At 43.8% G+C, this 20291-nt stretch overlaps 1 protein-coding gene across 2 annotated transcripts in view; it reads left to right on the top strand.

The window, feature by feature from the left end:
• EXPH5 (exophilin 5) overlaps window positions 1-19641 on the top strand; it is a 105337-nt gene extending 85696 nt beyond the window's left edge. The window contains exons 5-6 of one of the 2 annotated variants that reach the window (XM_083169986.1): window positions 1294-1420; window positions 10459-19641. In XM_083169986.1, coding sequence (XP_083026112.1) covers window positions 1294-1420; window positions 10459-14984 — 4653 coding nt within the window. In that variant the 3' untranslated portion in view covers window positions 14985-19641. Of the gene's footprint in view, window positions 1-1293; window positions 1421-4907; window positions 4992-10458 lie in introns of those variants that run through there. The other variant, XM_083169987.1, reaches the window with a different exon arrangement.
• Window positions 19642-20291: the final 650 nt, after the last annotated feature.

Genomic DNA, 20291 nt, shown 5'->3' with positions numbered 1-20291 from the left:
TTAATACGGTATATCAAAAGGTTAACATCTGGAGATTTCTCCCTGTGTCGCCTAGTTAGCACCACTTATCTCTGTGGCCACATAGTTGTCTAAGGCAATAGAGGTGTAACCATGAAGAACAGCGGGGTGTTGCTATCTTGAGAACCCTTGGCTTAGGATCAAGGATGATCACCAGATTGGTAAATTGTGACGCAATGAAAGTCTGTATTGCTGCAATATGCTGATTGTTAGTTTGCACTATCAGAGAGACCCCACGGTTGTGTAGGCTATGTAGCTACTTTATATAAACCACCCTCCAGGTCTTGTGGTGCTTACAAAGACATAAAGGCAAACTGAAAGCTGAAAGCCGCTCAGTTTACTTGTTTGTGCCGCTTTCAGCTTGAAAGCTGCCCTGTATGTTCGGGGCAGCAATGACCATTGATCGTGGCGAGGGGACGCGGAATACATGTGAAGTAGTCCGCGTCCCCACGCCGCGCTTTGGGCTCGGTGGCTCGCTGCGCTCGCCACACTATATAAAATCAACTCCACGCCAACGTGGATAGTGGGGGTATGAAAAGGTCGGAGGACGCGTACCGCCGCTCCTCGTGGGCTCGCCACGCTTCGGGGTGGTGGTGGCGGTGGCATTAACAATGGTTATTGGGGGCTCATGATTTTTATGTTATGGCATCTTATGGATCTTTTACCTTATGACATCTTATGGATCTCATGGATCTTATGCATCTTATGGATGCATAAGATCCATGAGATCCACAAGATGCGATATTGTACATACAATTAAAAATCTTTTCAATTGTATGTGATCGCATAAGATTGTATGCCTTAATTAAGCCATACAATCTTATGCGATGGGCGCCGTGCTAGGAAATAAGTACCCTTTTTTGTGCCAAGGGCCGTTTGTATGGGGAAAAAATCTCCTCTTACAAATTGTCCTGCTGCAGCCGTCCCAAGGTTCGGCGCCTGCCGCTGACTAGGACTGACAGTCTCCGGCTGCTGTTGATTAAAAGGAATCTCACGAGAACTACCGATCTCTCGCGAGAGTTCCCCTGTACTTTATTCCCGGCAAAGCCGCCGGGCGGGTGGGAGGGCCACTCAGACCAGCTTACCGCATACGGCCCCCGGGCCTGAGGTTCCCCACCCCTGCCCTAGTGGATGGGGCCCTTTAGACTGATTTCATTATCCACTCCGTTATTTGTGACCGTTCACTACTTCTTCTCTTTGACTTTACAGTCTGCCTTTATCTGCATTGAGTTTTTAATACACTAATGACCTTTGCATTGCTATTTTGTATGACAGTTTGAGATTTACCAGTCTAAAACAAGTGTGAAACAGATTGCCAATTTCTTCGAGGCCCAGCGGAACAGAGCAAGAGCGCATGAAGCGGCACCGTCTACATCTCAGCTGGAACAAGAGGTTTTCCAAGGTGAGTCAGCCCTTATACTTATTTTTAGGAATATTCTGAAGGCAACTTTCCCCCATTGTGCGCGACACAAGCTGGATATATAAACGTTGTCCTACTTACCGGAGTTTTCATAGCATACTGTGCTTGCCGGGAGATCCAGCCAGATGGCGCCAAGTTAAAAAAGTGCAGCGGGTGTGGCAACATGATTTCTGTCATCACACCCAAATTACTAGTGAAATGAGCAGGATTCAGGAGTGTAACCTGCTCTCCAGGGAGTCCAAGGGAACTTAGCTAACGTTGCATTAAGATACTTCCATACAATACAGCAGGGATGGGGAACCTTCGGCCCTCCAGCTGTTGTTGAACTACACATCCCAGAATGCTTTGCTACAGTTTAAGTATGGCCAAATAGCAACTATAGCAGTGCATGCTGGGATGTGTAGTTCAGCAACAGCTGGAGGGCCAAAGGTTCCCCCTCCCTGCAATACAGGGATGCAGGTAGCCGATAAATGCGAGATTCAGGTACAGATGTCTTGTGGCGATGTTGTGCATTCTGCAGCAAGTAGCCTGCAGGAAACTGTGGGAAATCATCAATAATGCATCAGCAATAATGAAAATCATTTGCCCAGGGGTGCACACAAATATGGAAATTTTGAATTTAACTACAAATGGAAATCACAATGAGTATTTGTAGTGGAAACAGCTCGCAAGCCCCAACCCGCTCCTAACATTCCGTTAGGATGACCCCTGAACCACAGCATTACAAAGGGCTGCCTAGTCCAATGAGCTACTATTAGAACTACAGTATAATCAGTTGCTCATTGAGGATCCAATTCACAGTGTCTGTACACATCCAGTCTTGTTATTAGAATTGTTAAATATAGAACAATATTATGACAGTGACTCATACATTCCTTTTTATCTAGATAATTCTAGGAGGGACGGCTGTCCCGTCACTAGAAGCCAAGTTACGGCCATTAATAATGTTTTTATTCTGCAGTTCAGACCATGAGCATCACAATGTAATGGCCAAAATACAGTCGTTTTGCTTAATAATATACTTACATTATATACCGTAGGAAGTAAAGGATACTTGCTATAAATACTTGTTTTCGCCCTCATCCCACCCTTTAGATAAAATACATAAGTGATATAAGTTTTGTCCCTATACTTGCCTATCCACATTAAACAGGGCCATTGGCTACATAACTCGAGCTGGCTGCCCTGTGTCACTATAATATCCTACAGTACTGCAATGTATAGTCTAGCATGGAGTCACTATAATATCCTACAGTACTACAGTGTATATTCTAGCATAGAGTCACTATAATATTCCCTGTGTCACTATAATATCCTACAGTACTACAGTGTATATTCTAGCATGGAGTCACTATAATATTCCGTGTGTCACTATAATGTACTACAGTGTATATTCTAGCATGGAGTCAATATAATATTCCCTGTGTCACTATAATATCCTACAGTACTACAGTGTATATTCTAGCATGGAGTCACTATAATATTCCCTGTGTCGCTATAATATACTACAGTACTACAGTGTATATCCTAGCATAGAGTCACTCTAATATCCCCTGTGTCACTATAATATCCTACAGTACTACAGTGTATATTCTAGCATGGAGTCACTATAATTTTCCCTGTGTCACTATAATATACTACAGTACTACAGTGTATATTCTAGCATAGAGTCACTATAATATGCCATGTGTCACTATAATATCCTACAGTACTACAGTGTATATTCTAGCATGGAGTCACTATAATATTCCCTGTGTCGCTATAATATACTACAGTACTACAGTGTTTATTCTAGCATGGAGTCACTATAATATTCCCTGTGTCGCTATAATATACTACAGTACTACAGTGTTTATTCTAGCATGGAGTCACTATAATATTCCCTGTGTCACTATAATATCCTACAGTACTACAGTGTTTATGCTAGCATGGAGTCACTATAATATTCCCTGTGTCACTATAATATCCTACAGTACTACAGTGTTTATTCTAGCATGGAGTCACTATAATATTCCCTGTGTCACTATAATATACTACAGTACTACTGTGTATATTCTACCATAAAGTCACTATAATATTCCCTGTGTCACTATAATATACTACAGTACTACAGTGTATATTCTACCATGGAGTCACTATAATATGCCCCGTGTCACTATAATATCCTACAGTACTACAGTGTATATTCTAGCATGGAGTCACTATAATATTCCCTGTGTCGCTATAATATACTACAGTACTACAGTGTATATCCTAGCATAGAGTCACTATAATATTCCCTGTGTCACTATAATATCCTACAGTACTACAGGGTATATTCTAGCATGGAGTCACTATAATTTTCCCTGTGTCACTATAATATACTACAGTACTACAGTGTATATTCTAGCATAGAGTCACTATAATATGCCATGTGTCACTATAATATCCTACAGTACTACAGTGTATATTCTAGCATGGAGTCACTATAATATTCCCTGTGTCGCTATAATATACTACAGTACTACAGTGTTTATTCTAGCATGGAGTCACTATAATATTCCCTGTGTCGCTATAATATACTACAGTACTACAGTGTTTATTCTAGCATGGAGTCACTATAATATTCCCTGTGTCACTATAATATCCTACAGTACTACAGTGTTTATGCTAGCATGGAGTCACTATAATATTCCCTGTGTCACTATAACATCCTACAGTACTACAGTGTTTATTCTAGCATGGAGTCACTATAATATTCCCTGTGTCACTATAATATACTACAGTACTACTGTGTATATTCTACCATAAAGTCACTATAATATTCCCTGTGTCACTATAATATACTACAGTACTACAGTGTATATTCTACCATGGAGTCACTATAATATGCCCCGTGTCACTATAATATCCTACAGTACTACAGTGTATATTCTAGCATGGAGTCACTATAATATTCCCTGTGTCCAGGGGCGGATTGGCCTGGCGGGAAACCGGGCCGTTTCCCGGTGGGCTGGCCCAAAATAGTCATTAAGGGGCTGCTCACCCCCTCCCTGGCTTGGCCGCGGACTTTGCCCCAAACAAAAATGGTTGCGCCTGCTCTTACTGGAGTAAAAATGTCCGCGGGAGGGCTGGTGCGCATGTCCGGCAGCACGCAGCTGCTCCCGCGGTTCTGTCTCTGCAGTATGCACTGTCACCGGCCGTCTGTGTGAGGATGGAGCAGGGAGCTCTCCCTGCTGTATATCCCCGCCGCTGCTGCCCTCAGTCAGTCTCTGGATGCCGGCTGCCAGTTCAGTGTCACTGTCACACTGCTGCCGGCGATGCTGTCTTATGCAGTATAAGACAGCATCGCCGGCAGCACAGAGCCGAGCTCCCTTCTGTCCCCCAACCCCCTTTAATGTCACTCATCAGTCATCATCACTCAGTCATGACAGCAGATCGTGGAAGGGGCGGGGCTACACGAGTGAAAGGGGCGGAGCTACACGTGTGGAAGGGGGTGGAGCTACACGGGAGCACAGCAGAGCACAGTTAATGAAAGAAAGAAGAAGCAGGTCCACTGCCAGCCAGCCTTAAGGTAAAAAAAGTGGTGGTGGTGCTGGCGTTACACAGCACTACTACTGGTGCGGGCATTATGCACTACTACTGTCGGCAACTGGTGAGGGCATCATGCAGCGTCACTACTGTCGGCAACTGGTGTGGGCTTTATGCAGTGTCACTACTGTCGGCAACTGGTGAGGCCATTATGCAATGTCAATATTGTCGGCAATGGTGTGGGCATTACGCAGGGATACTAGTGTCGGCAACCGGTGAGGGCGTTACGCAGTGTCACTACTGTCGCCAACTGGTGTGGGCGTTATGCTGTGTCACTACTGTCGGCAACTGGTGAGGGCATTATGCAGTGTCACTACTGTCGGCAACTGGTGCGGGCATTATGCAGGGATACTACTGTCGGCAACTGGTGCGGGCATTATGCAGTGTCACTACTGTAGGCAACTGGTGAGGGCGTTACCCAGTGTCACTACTGTCGCCAACTGGTGAGACCCTCACCAATTGCCGACAGTAGTGACACTGCATAATGCCCTCACCGTGAAGGCATTATGTAGTGTCACTACTGTCGGCCACTTGTGTGGGCATTATGCAGTGTCACTACTGTCCGCAACTGGTGGGGGCATTATGCAGTGTCACTATTATCGGCAACTGGTGTGGGCATTATGCAGGGATACTACTGTCGCCAACTGGTGAGGCCCTCACCGTGAGGGCATTATGCAGTGTCACTACTGTCGGCAACTGGTGCGGGCATTACGCAGGGATACTACTGTCGGCAACTGGTGAGGGCGTTACGCAGTGTCACTACTGTCGGCAACTGGTGTGGGTGTTATGCAGCGCTAATACTGTCAGCAACTGGTATCAAAATTACGAATCGCTACTACTGTCGGCAACTGGCGCGAGCGCTACTATTGTCAGCAACTGGTGAGGGTGTTACACAGTGTCACTACTGTCGTCAACTGGCGCGAGCGCTACACAGCACTACTACTGTCAGCAACTGGTGTGGGCATTAGGCAGCACTACTACTGTAGGCAAATGGTGCAGGCGTTATGCAGCACTGCTACTGTCAGCAACTGGTGCGGGCGTTATGCAGCACTACTACTGTTGGAAAATGGTGCAGGCGTTATGCAGCGCTGCTACTGTCAGCAACTGGTGCGGGCGTTACACAGCGCTGCTACTGTCGGCAACTGGTGCGGGCGTTACACAGCGCTGCTACTGTCGGCAACTGTTGTGGGCGTTTCACAGTGCTGCTACTGTCGGCAACTGTTGTGGGCGTTACACAGTGCTGCTACTGTCGGCAACTGGTGTGGGCGTTACACAGCGCTGCTACTGTCAGCAACTGGTGCGGGCGTTACACAGCGCTGCTACTGTCGGCAACTGGTGCAGGCGTTACACAGCGCTGCTACTGTCGGCAACTGGTGTGGGCGTTACACAGCGCTGCTACTGTCGGCAACTGGTGCGGGCTTTACACAGCATTACTACTGTAGACAACTGATGCGGGTGTTACGCAGTGTCACTACTGTCGGTAACTGGTGCTGGCGTTACACAGCACTGCTACTGTCGGCAACTGTTGTGGGCGTTACACAGTGCTGCTACTGTCGGCAACTGGTGTGGGCGTTACACAGTGCTGCTACTGTCAGCAACTGGTGCGGGCGTTACACAGCGCTTCTACTGTCGGCAACTGGTGCGGGCGTTACACAGCGCTGCTACTGTCGGCAACTGGTGTGGGCGTTACACAGCGCTGCTACTGTCGGCAACTGGTGTGGGCGTTACACAGCGCTGCTTCTGTCGGCAACTGGTGTGGGCGTTACACAGCATTACTACTGTAGACAACTGATGCGGGTGTTACGCAGTGTCACTACTGTAGACAACTGGTGCAGGCATTACACAGTGTCACTACTGTCGGCAACTGGTGCGGGTGTTACCCAGGGCTAGTACTGTCAATAACTGGTGTGGGCATTATGCAGCTTTACTACTGTCGGCAACTGGTGAGGGTATTAAGCAGCGCTACTACTGTTGGCAACTGGTGCGGGTGTTACGCAGCGCTACTAGAATCGGCAACTGGTGTGGGCATTACACAGCGTTACTATTGTCAGCAACTGGTGTGGCCATTACGCAGTGCTGAAACTGTCAGAAACTGGTGCGGGCATTATGTAGCACTACTACTGTCCACAACTGGTGCGGGCGTTACACAGCACTACTACTGTCTACTACTGTGGCTAACAGTGGGGATTATGTGTAAACCGCACCACTACTGTAGACATTACTGTATGTAAGTGTAAGGGTTCTACTACTCTGGGCATTATGGGCCTTATTCTAGTTCACTCTTTCTGACAAAATCCTTCTTAGATGGACAAAACCATGTGCACTTCAGGTGGGGCAGATGTAACATGTGCAGAGAGAATTAGATTTGGGTGAGTTATTTTGTTTCTGTGCAGGGTAAATAAGGATTGCTGTATTTTTACACTGCAATATAGATCTCACTTTGAAGTAAAACCCCACCCAAATCTAATTCTCTCAGCACAAGTAACATCTGCCCCACCTGCTGTGCACATGGTTTTGTCCATCTAAGAAGGATTTTGTCAGAAAGAGTGAACTAGAATAAGGCCCTATATATAAGCAGTGCTACTACTGTGGACATTTTGTGTAAGGGACACTACTGTGAAGCGTAATGTGAATAGGGGGCACTAAGTGATGTGCAGGATCTTAACTAGGTGTGTGCCAGTGGTGCCTTGCCCATTTGCACTGTGGGTACACCACCTACATGACCACTCACTGCTGATTGTCAGCCACCACTGCTCTCAGAGCTTGTGGTCCAGCTGCAGCAGTTATTGATTGGCTTCAATTGGCTCACGAGCCGGCAACATATTTAAAAATCAATTCAGCGCCTCTGCAGGCTGTGCTCTCCTCCCCGTCTTCAGTAGCATCAGCGGTGGTGGTGGGATGCCAAATGCTGGGCTCTGGGCTGGACTAGACTAGATTACACAGTTTGCAGTAATATTGGCCCTCATTGTAGCCGACCCGGTAAGCGGCAAAGCTCGCAGCTTTATTTGTGTCTTTTAAATGGAATAAAAGTTTTGAAAAAGCGTTATTGCACCAAGGAACGCCTGTTCTTGTCTTATACACACACCTACATATATGGATAGATATATAGATATAGATAGATAGATATAGATATTGAACTATTTTATTAGAGCCAAGCATATGACCAGGGTTCAGGGCTAGCTCTACCATTAGGCAGCTTTAGGCAGCTGCCTAGGACGCTGGGATCTGGGGGGGCGCCACCAATTCTACCTATCATAAAATCAAGGATGTCTATGAGGATCCTTGTTGTACTTAATTCAGGTGATGGCTGTGGAACTTCTAAGGCCTAGCCTCCATACTTTCCCTTGGGGCATACTTTCCTATTTTGCTGCCCTCTCCTGGGGGCCTCCAGGGAACGTGCCGACCTTCCCAGGGGGCTGGAAGGACCACCCGAGTTTTGGGAGCATCTATTCCGTATCGTTAAGCAAGTATGCCTTAAAGCAGGGGTTCCCAATCTTTTTTGAATCATGGCACCCTAGAGTATCAGAATTTTTCCACGGCACCCTTAGTCCCCCAAAAATATATATAAAATTAAGTAGATTGTGTTTATATGTACTTGTTATGTTCAGTTATGTGGTAAAGGACAGGATTTGCTTCTGATTGTACACATAGTTTATGATTGGCAGCCACCAGCACTGGTTTTGTCCATAAATAATTGATCATAAATAATTTGAGTTGGTCCTGGACCACCAACCTGTGGCACCCCTGCAAGTGTCCTGATGCACCCCAGGGAGCCACGGCACACAGTTTGGGAACCATTGCCTTAAAGGGTTGAAAAGTGGGTATTGGCAGTATAGAAGGAAGGGGGGGGGGGGGGGGGCTACAGTAGGTTGATGTTTTGCCTAGGGTGCTGAGAAGCCTTACAGGGGGCTAGCGTTTAATGTTTTTTTTTTGTTTGGTGTCATGAGTTTTTCTCCTGTTGGGGCCACCAATGTGTATTGTTTTCTGTTTGGGACAATGTTTGTTTTTTCTTCAGGGGCCAGTGTGTTTTTTTAGTCGTGTGGGGGCATATGTTTTTGTTTTCTGTGGGGTATTATATTGGGGGCCAGTATGTTTGTTACCTGTTGGGGTTGCTGGTGAAAGTTTCAAAAATTCAGCCAATGGTGGCAGTGTAATAACATTAGCATAAAGAAAACATTAACAACATATGCAACTGTATCAAAAATACAAGGCAGGCTGCAACTGCATGCAACTATAAATCAGATTCTATTATTAGGGACCGCCCCCTCTTAACAGACTCCACCCCCTCAGCAGACCCCGCCCCCAGGGCTGCTTCCATAAATTTCCCGGGCTGTTTTTACATCCCAATCCGCCCCTGCCTGTGTCGCTATAATATAGTACAGTACTACAGTGTATATTCTAGCATGGAGTCACTATAATATTCCCTGTGTCGCTATAATATATTACAGTACTACAGTGTATATCCTAGCATAGAGTCACTATAATATTCCCAGTGTCACTATAATATCCTACAGTACTACAGTGTATATTCTAGCATAGAGTCACTATAATATTCCCTGTGTCACTATAATATCCTACAGTAATACAGTGTATATTCTAGCATGGAGTCACTATAATATTCCCTGTGTCGCTATAATATACTACAGTACTACAGTGTTTATTCTAGCATGGAGTCACTATAATATTCCCTGTATCGCTATAATATCCTACAGTACTACAGTGTTTATGCTAGCATGGAGTCTCTATAATATTCCCTGTGTCACTATAATATCCTACAGTACTACAGTGTTTATTCTAGCATGGAGTCACTATAATATTCCCTGTGTCACTATAATATACTACAGTACTACTGTGTATATTCTACCATAAAGTCACTATAATATTCCCTGTGTCACTATAATATACTACAGTACTACAGTGTATATTCTACCATGGAGTCACTATAATATGCTCCGTCTCACTATAATATCCTACAGTACTACAGTGTTTATTCTAGCAGTGGAGAAACTACAGTACACCAAAGAGGAATTCCAGAGGTTCTCATGGTGCACATTTAAGGGCCCAGGCTAACCAGTGGGACTGTTATGGAGACATTGACGATCATGGTCACAAACTGTAAAGTTAAGCCCCATACACACTAGAAGATAAAGTGAAAGATATATTTCAGAAAGCTCGTTGTGATCTTGCTGCAAGAAAACAGTAACTTACAGCTCAAGCCAATATAGGACAAGTACAGGGTATATAAACAGCTGCATCAGCAGACAACATTGAAATAAGTATCAAGTGGCAGAAAAGTGAGGGATTTGGTGTCTGTTCAAACGAGTTTGGAGCAAAAGATGGTTTACAGTAAGTAAGAGAAGCACATGAGGGAAGAGGGCCCTGATCGTGACAGCTTACATTGGTATTGGATGTTAGACTTTGCTCTCGTCCTAATAATTTCTTGTTTTTAGTTTTAGGAGATTTGGATCATAAACTTGCCCAAGAACAGAGTCATGCCCAGACAGCGAGAACAAGTCGAATTTCCAGCTACAATCATGGAGGCCATTTTAGCAATGACGGTCCACGGCTCAGTACGTCAGAGAGTAGGAAAGATTACAGCACTTTATCTCCTTATGATGGAAGAAGAACTGCATTACACGGAGAAGGACATACAACATATGCTACCTACCAACCAAGAAAGTTTTCGGAAATGTATTCAAACAGAAATCGGTCAGCCTCCAAAGAGGACTCTTCCAAGAAGAACGTTTATAAAAAGACTCCTTCTGTGTGTACAGCATTACACAGCACATCGCCAAGTCCTGCACCCATATCTGGCACATTTTCATCAAGTAGTTTAGAGCTTCCTTCTGTGGGTCTAGAACGGGAAAGGACAAGACAACATAAGTCCAGAAGGATACCGGTCATCTCTATCAAATGGAATAACGGGCAATCCTCTGGTCAATCGGTGGAGGTTAATAGACCTTCCAGAACGCAGTCATCCCTGGATCTTACTGATCTCGGCAGCTCCACACACCACAACAGAATATTTGATCTTTACAAATATAAAAGAACAAAGGCACCCGCTACTAACATCCTCCATAGAGAAGACATTGTAAATAACACGACAAGTACAGCATTGCACAACAATTCCGATATTCATTCCACTGAATATTATAAATCAGACTACCGAGGCCTCAGGCCTGTGATAAAATTCCCAATGCAAAACACAAGACACTGGGAGGAAGAAAATAAGGCAAATGCTCTTAAGTCAAATGAAATGACAAGTAATTTACCTTCTGCCAATCCAGACATTACCAGTGACAAGGAAGTGGAACCCATGGAATTTGAAAGTGAATCTCCAGTACCATTGGATGAACAAGATGGTGCTAAGACTTTGAAAAGTCATGATCTATGCAGTTTCCATTTACAAATTGAGGATATCTCTGCCAAGTCAGATGTACAGAGTAGGATACAGAAATCTGACATGGATCAAAAAAATAATGCAGAATATTTTACCATAACATCTGAGAGCAGAATCAACCAAGAACCTGCACCCAACCAAGAACCTGAAACAACCTACAGTAACCCATCAGACCCTGAGACCATGGAAGTTGATGATCCACGTGTCTCCACTCAGTCTACAAATTCCAAATGTAACAGTTTTTCTGCACCTGGTCAAGGTGGTATAGGGGACACTTTGTGTCCAAGGACAGAACAGCATACTCCTCATTCTGGATTACTTTTCACCAACCATCATATACAACCTCGCACATCTCGAAATATTGAAAGTTCATTTAAACATAGTATATTCTCTGATTTCTCATTGTCAGACAGAAGTGATTGGAAAAATCCCAAGTCTTCAAAAACTTCCACTTCAAGTAATAACACCACAGAAACCACTGTTGGTAGACTTTCAAAGCTAAACATGAGATGGGGTTCCAAAGACAATCACACAGAAGATTTTGTGTCTGATACAATGGAATACCGGGGAAGAAATGCTTCCTCTCTTTCTGATTTAATTGACCAGGACAATTATATATTTTGCGAAAAAGACGATACTAATTTAATAGAAAACAATGATGAGAAGGCTACAGCTTGGAATTCCACAACTGTTTCTGAAACCAAATCTAAATGGCTTACTAATGAAGCACACCAACCATCCTTAGACAACAATAGAAAATTTGGGCATTTTAATTTGGCAAATTCCACCGCTCAAGGAAAAGAATCACATTCAAAAAGTTTGGAACTTTTACAAAACCCTTATACATTTTCTGATGGTCCAGTCATTGATCAGACACCAGAAGTAACGGGCAAAAAACCCACTCAGTCTCAAGACATATCGCACCTGACCAACACAACGATAGAGAGTAATATTAAAAAGAAATCTCTAACTGTAACCGATATTATTCCTCAATTATCTGGTATACAGGAGAAGTATAAAACGATGTACTTTAATGGGGCTCCAAACAGAAATTATGTGAAGAATGGTGCTGACAGAAATAATAATAGACAGTCCATTGAAGTCATTCCAACATTGGAGGACATTGGTCAAAGTGAGGAGTCAAATGCTAAAAGTGGATATATTGATAGAGAAAGTGATATTATTAAAACGCAACACATGAAAGCCTTGGACCGTGAAATGACTTTAAAACCAAATCTGACTTGTCAACAAGATGGTGTGTCATTGACAAACAAACAAATCTGGAACAGAATTCTGAAAGATAATCTAAATTCTGATGCAGAAATGTCCAGGAATAAAAACTTAATTCACCACGGTTCCAGCAAAGTACAAGAATCCGTAGGACCACTCAAAATCAAAGACTTAACTAAATATTCCACCAGCCGGGTTGTAGAAGACAGTTTACAAAGGACTTCCTCCAGCAGAGCTATCTCTCAGCCCAGTACAGAGAATAAATCTACAAACCTACTAAAACAGCACTTACTTTTGGCACCAGAGCCTTACAAAAAAAACACTAGCGTCAAAGAAAACATTGTGTCACCATGGAATTGTCCTGCAAATTCTGAAGATGGGCATACTCCAAGCACTTATAAATGTGAAAGTCCAAAATCAAACATTAATGCAGATCTTTCTATTGAAAATAAAGCAACTAGGGAAAGTATGTGTACTCACGAAACATACACAGTAACTGAAAACACTCACATCTATGAGGCAAATTATGTAGACTCCTCCCATCCTGATATTGATAGAATTGAGTATCATAAGATCGTTTCAGTCTATTATAGCCTACCTCGGAAGTATTCAAAGAGGATGTCGGAGTTAACTGGGAACAACCTGAAAAACATTGATAAGACCCCTGGAAGCAGTAATGCACCCAGTGTCTTACTTGATAAATTCATAAATAAGTATCAAGAAGCTGAAGAAACACATGACTCCACTTACCAAAACATTGGAAACACATCACCTAGTACTACAGAACATACACGTACAAACAAGTTACTTTCAGAAGATACAAGTCCATGTAAATCTCACCTCTTAAACTTTCAAATGATTCCTTTACAATCGAACCTCATGAATAAAAACATGTCTTCTTCTGGTGAGGAGACATTATCACCTATAAATGATGATTTTTTGGACAGATTTAGTTCTTTACATATTTCTGAAAGTGAGAGTAACACAAAAGCAAAGGAAGACTTGAAAATGCAAAGAAATTTGAGAAACAAGAATGAGTACAGTCCTTTAGGGTCCTCCCCAAAGTATAACCAAAACATATATTATACTTTACCAAGCAGAAAATCTAGCCTTCATGATCTGGAGAAAAATATTCTTGAGAAAGACATTACCATGGCTCGTGACCGGTGTAACATATATTCCCATAGAGAAAACACTGTGCCTACAACACCAGTATTGCAAGACATTTTCTCATCGCCAACATTCACTTATGATAGCCCTAATTACCCCCAAGGTTATGATTTTGAACATTTTCAAGAAACCAACAGTGTGTGCCAGAAGGGTTCCTTTGATGAAGGTGTATTTTCCAGGGAGGAGTTGCCTGCAGCCTACACCTCCAAAAATTTGAAAGATTTAAAAACGCGCAAGTCCTACAACTCCAAAGACATCTCGCCACACATGGAACCCAACAGAAATCTACCAACCTATAATCAGCCAAAGTTCAGCCCAACTGATAAGGTTCCAAATCAGACTAGGCCGTCGTATTGTTCTGAATTTGTCCAAAAGAAAATGAAACCTATAAATGCAAAAAAGTTTACCTTCTCCTTTGACCAAACGGGTCAAAAAGAATACAGTAAACCACGTCAAACTAAATCATGTGGTGATTCCGTTAGGAAATCTGATACCGAATCGCCACCTGTATTCTATTCACCGAATGATAATTATCCATCACATGTAAACAAACATTATTACGGACAGGGTAGTCCCACTGAGTGCAGGAGCAGTTCCAATTTGTACCGTTCAAAGAGCTTGAAGCTCTTGAATACAGCAAATCAAAAGAACTTTATGGGTACCAGGAGGGAAAGCAATGAGAGTTTTTCTTCGAAAAGCTATGGTGAAGAACTAAAAAGCAGGAGAACCTCTACATATCATGGCTCTGATGATACCACTTGTAACAGGAGGTTTTCTGCTGATATGATCATAGACGAAAATGATAATTGGCCCATCTCTGAAACAAACCCTGCTCACAAACCTGTATATACCTCCAAGTCTCTTGACTATGGGATTTTTGGGAAGGAGCAACAAGCAGCTCTTTTAAACAATGTCAAACGGTCACTTACTGAAGGTAGGTTATGGAGGCCAAGCTTTCTGAAAAATCCAGGCTTCTTGAGAAACGAAGAGCCTTGTTCTTCTCAGGAGTTCCTTCCTGTGAGTAGTCCTGTTGATGTCATGTCACAGGGGCCTAGCCTTAAAGGATTTCTAAATATATATAAGGATGAGCCAGCTGTGAATCCAGACTCTGAAACAGATACAACCACCGACGATGAATATTACTTAGATGAAAATGACAAAGAGTCAGAACTCTGAGGTGTTTTAGCCTTGTAGCCGAGACAGTATTGACCGTTTTACTCTCTACTGTATGGAACGACTTTCCATCAAACATTTTTAATATAAAATAGTTGCCTTCACACAGTAACCAATGGATGTGGTCATGATACTAACTCACAAACATTTAATGATATTGCAATATTAATGCAGCTTCTTATGATGCCTCTCAAAAAGGTTATGGTATAAGGCCGGTTTCACACACTCCGGTTCCTGCCGGACGGTGAAATCCCGCATGGCCAGGGAGCCGTGCCGCACACATTAGTTGTGAATGGACACTATTGTGTCCATTCACACAGGACGGTCACGGCCCGGCCGCACGGCTGCAGCCGGATCCCGCCACTGGAAGGGACGGCTGCCGGGCTGTGGCCACTAGTGTGTGCGGCACGGCTCTCTGGCCGTGCAGGCTTTCACCGTCCGGCAGGAGCCGGAGTGTGTGAAACCAGCCCTCGTCCCCAACAGTTGGGATCCCGACAGTGATTTCTCCTACATCAGAATCCTGACTGTCAAGAGCCCAACAGGGGGATGAGCGCATTGAAGCCCCTTGTGGGTTCCCTGTGCTTGCCACCTGTTCTATTCCCCAGAATAAGACCGACATTCCCTTTAAAAAAGGGACAAATATATAATTGGTAACATTGGTAATAGCCATTAAATTGCAGCATATTGGGACACAGTGATGCCATTTACCTACCTTAAAAATCCATGAGTACTGGCTCCTGGTTATTTCATGGGCTACATTCTCAATGCCTGCTGATTCCATTAAAGAGAACACCACACCATTTATGTAAAGTAATGGAATAATGCAGTGGTGGCCAAACCGGTCCTCGAGTTCTACCAACGGTCCAGGTTTTCCAGATCACCTAGCTGATGCACAGCTGTAGTTATTAGTAACTGTCACATTCCAAACCTGCTGCATTCATTCATACTATAGATCAGGCATGTCCAACCTGCGGCCCTCCAGCTGTTGTGAAACTACACATCCCAGAATGCCTTGCCATAGTTTTAGCATTCCCTGATAGCAAAACTGTGGCAAGGCATGATGGGACTTGTAGTTTCACAACAGCTGGAGGGCCGCAGGTTGGACATGCCTGCTATAGATCCACAGATTCCTGGAAAAACATGAACTTTTGGTAGATCTTGAGGACAGGTTTGGCCACCCCCAATGGCACCTTCTACAGCTGACAATTTAGGTACAGAGACATAGATCTGATACTAGCCCTGTCTGCACATTTCAAATTTTCTAGAGGTAAAAAGAAACAGCTTTGGGAATATAGGAGGAGCTAGTTAATACAATGGGTATATAAAAGTGTACCAGGCATGGCTAAACTGTGGCCTTCAGCTTTTTTTTAAAACACAAATACCATCATGCATTGCCACAGTTCTGCTAGTAGGTAATGCTAAAGTTATGGCAAGGCATGCTGGGATGTGTAGTTTCACAACAGCTGGAGAGCCACTGTTTGGCTCTGCCTGGTATAGATGATAGGCAATGTGTAGGTGGATAGTCTCTAGGTCGACCACTAATGGTAATCATTGACTAAGTCGACATCTAAAAGTGGTTGACACACTATAGGTTGACAGTAACAAAAGCTTGACACAAGGCTGACATGAACATGGTCGTCACTGAAAAGGTCGACATTAGTTTTTTCTGTTTTTTTATATTCATGTTCATGTTTTTTTATGTTCGCTTCGCTCGGCACACTATTATACCCCTTTCCCAAATGCCTGGTCGCACCCTGGATTTGGACATCAATGTGATGATTTAGCCCCCACAGCGACCAGTGATAAGATGGGCCGCTGACGTCAGAAAGGGTCTGACCCAGGATTAACCCTTCTTTTAACCCGGTTCCGAATGTGGGGATGTTGGACCTGGGTTTTCTTAAACACAGGTCACTGTGTGGTGTGAAAGCGGTATTATTATCTAACTCTATGCCCACTTGTATGATAACGTATGAACCAAGTTGGTTTAAAAAAATGCAGTGCAGGGGGAAGGTAAGTATACTTGTTGGGGGCAGAGCGGGTACTAAATACCCAGGCCCACATTTGCTGGAGAGTCTTTCACCATGCCCCTCCCCACTTTCCCACCCCGTTTTACCTGTCCGCTTCCTGCCTCTTGCTGGTCTGCATTGGGACAGGACAGCAGCCTCCTCTGCATCCTTTACAGCTGCATATGAATTTGCAATTGCAGGCTCAGACTCAGCTAATGCGTTATCTGTTAGTCTACAAGCAGGGTGCCACGCCACCCACTAATCCACAGCTGTCACCATTACTGTTGGTTCTTTCACATGCTAGACACAAGTGGTCAATCAGAAATAGGAACATTTAGGCATGGCAGGCAAAAATACGTAATGTCGCTTCTGCGCAGCGTGGTAAAATGCGCTATTAGCTTCTGTCAGGAGAGATTGGTCCGTCTCAGAATGATGACCTGTGTGAGGCTCCAACTCCTCCTGGGAGCACTTCTAGCAACTGGGCCTGAATTGTCAGCTGTACTATAGGGCCTGGGCAGCCTCAGTCACCAGTTTGCTGGTAGCACCCTGATAAGATCAAATATTTCTTTGCCTTCCATTGGTTGAATAGAATGATGGTTTCTGCCAATGTTCTGTAGTTCCGGGGAGAGGAATGTTCATGTTGTTTAACAAATAATCATCCTTTGTGTTACTTCTACAGACATACAGGGGGAAATTTACTAAAGGAAATTTGTAAAAAAAATAGGTGTATTTGTGATTAGAAATACACCTATTTTTTACAAATTTCCTTTAGTAAATTTCCCCCACAATCTGTTAGGCCCATTGCATGTCACTACTGTTTAGCACACATGCACCTGTTCAGTTCAGCAGACATGTACCACAGGTAAGTATTTGCACAGTGCCATTCCCCATTGGCATGGGACGCAATGTATGACATTTGTAGATTTATTCTATATACAAATACATGTCTCCAAAGTAAAACAAAATCACAAAGTACAGCCTGCAGTCACATTTATCACACCCCCATAGTATACATAAAATGGTCGACATTGTCAAAAGGTCAACACACGCAAAAGGTTGACATGACAATGGTCGACGCAGGAAAGGTTGACACAAGTTTTACATGACTTTTATTTTTTAATCCTGCGTGTTCTTGCTTTACAATCCACGTGGGCCTGATTCAGTAGTAGTGCCCCTTATACACTTGCCAAAGTAGTAAGTCCCTCATACACATAACTTGCCGAGTATTAGTGCCCCTTATACATATTATGTCCACAGTAGTAGTGCCCCTTATACACTTGCCACAGTAGTAAGTCCCTCATACACATAACTTGACGAGTATTAGTGCCCCTTATACATATTATGTCCACAGTAGTAGTGCCCCTTATGCACTTGCCACAGTAATAAGTCCCTCATACACATAACTTGCCGAGTATTAGTGCCCCTTATACATATTATGTCCACAGTAGTAGTGCCCCTTATACACTTGCCACAGTAGTTTGTCATACACATAACTTGACGAGTATTAGTGTCCCTTATACATATTATGTCCACAGTAGTAGTGCCCCTTATACACATAAATCCCACCATAGTAGTGCCCCTTACTTATATTGCCCACAGCAATGCCACTTACAGATTATGTAGCACAGACACAACACTACTTATCTAAAGCCCCGATCCTGTGCCTACCACTATATCTCGCACCCCCCCCCCCTCCTCTTGCTCCCATTCCACTACCCCCTTCTTCAGTACAGCCGCCGCCTCCTCCCTTTTACGCTGTGTGATGGATCTGTCCCCGGCTATGTGGTGCTAAGCATCCATGCGGGTGTAACGTCAGCATTTCCCTCCATGCTCTGAGCAGGTTATGGCAGGAAGAGAGCAGGTTACACAGTCATGAGTGAGCCTAGCACCTGGCAGCAACAGGCTAGTGGAACAGGGCGAGCGCCTTCCTCCATTGCATACTTTGCTGATGGTGTTGCACTAGCCCTGTATTTTTAGTGTTGTAAACAATCATATCATTCTCTTAAAAGTTGGATCCATTACTACTGTATCACATTTTCTTAATTTTATGGTGGAACGCCAACTCCAGCCATTTTTTAGTTTTTGGTAAATGTGCAATTATTTTTATTTCATTTACAATTTGAAAATTTAAAAAATATATATATATTCTTATGAGAACACTTGCTAGAGGTGGGATTTTCCCTTTAAAAACTCTGCACTATTAGCTGCTACAACTTTTTCAAAAAGTTGGAGAAGAAACACAGGTTGGACTTTTTTTCATTGTGTCATTGGGAAGCCACAAAACAATGTTTTATTTATATTGTGATGCCTTGTGACCCCCTGGAATTGTAAATCGACCCTGTAATGCATGAATGTCTTTTGTAACCGGTCCTTGTAAATAGGTGTATTGCACAGAGAAGAGGATATATTTAATTGTATATAAAATCCAAATGTATATAAAAGCCAAATGTAACGGCCTCACAGAGAATAACGTCCATGCCCGCGTGAGGCGTGGAGATAACTGACTGCACTTTTTATGAATATTTATTTTTGTCTTCAATGTTTTTGAATTTGAATTCTCATATTCTTACGCACGGTAAAATGCTTCAATGTGTCAACTGTTGCTACATTCCTTTGGATATTGGCTAAATATAATAAAAAATATATTTTGTATTTTGTAATCTTTCTGTATATATCCATCGCATTACACATATGGGTTTATTTACTAAAATGAGAGTGCTATTGACGATGGGATTTTGAAATGGGCAACCAATCTGTGGCCGATTCTAGTTCATTCTTAGTCAACCGAATTCATCCCCAGCCCTGATTTGCGCATACGCATTTCTGCGTATGTGCACACCCAACTGAGAACGGCTTCAGTGACTTACAGTGTTGCTGGGCCATTCGCAGCGGGGAGGGAGGGACAGGGAAAGTGGTGGCTGACGGGGAGGGAGGGACAGGGGAACGCCCAGCGTTCCATGGGCGTCCAGTGAAAACGCTGGGCTTTAACATGGGAACGCGGGCATACCGGGAGGACGGGCGGCTGACATCACCTGATGTCAGCCACCTGCCTTGTTTTTGTCCCGGCACCCGCAAATATAAGTCAGTCTCCAGGACTGCCATCAGGAATTTTGGGGCCCGGGACTCATTTCCAGTCCGCACCCCCTTCCTTACTTGACTTACCGGAACCCGGCTCCTGCTCCCCTACCACCTCTTCCGTTGAGCTGCAGCCCGGAGGTCCCGGAGGGCAGGCTTCTTTAACTCAGGATGCCGTCAGCCAATTAAAATGCAGTACCGGCTGGTGAGCCAATCATAGCTTGGGTAC

Source organism: Crinia signifera, chromosome 2, assembly GCF_055691185.1.
Source record: "Crinia signifera chromosome 2, ASM5569118v1, whole genome shotgun sequence".
NCBI classification, from domain to species: Eukaryota; Metazoa; Chordata; class Amphibia; order Anura; family Myobatrachidae; genus Crinia; species Crinia signifera.
This window is presented reverse-complemented; position numbering and strand designations above follow the sequence as displayed.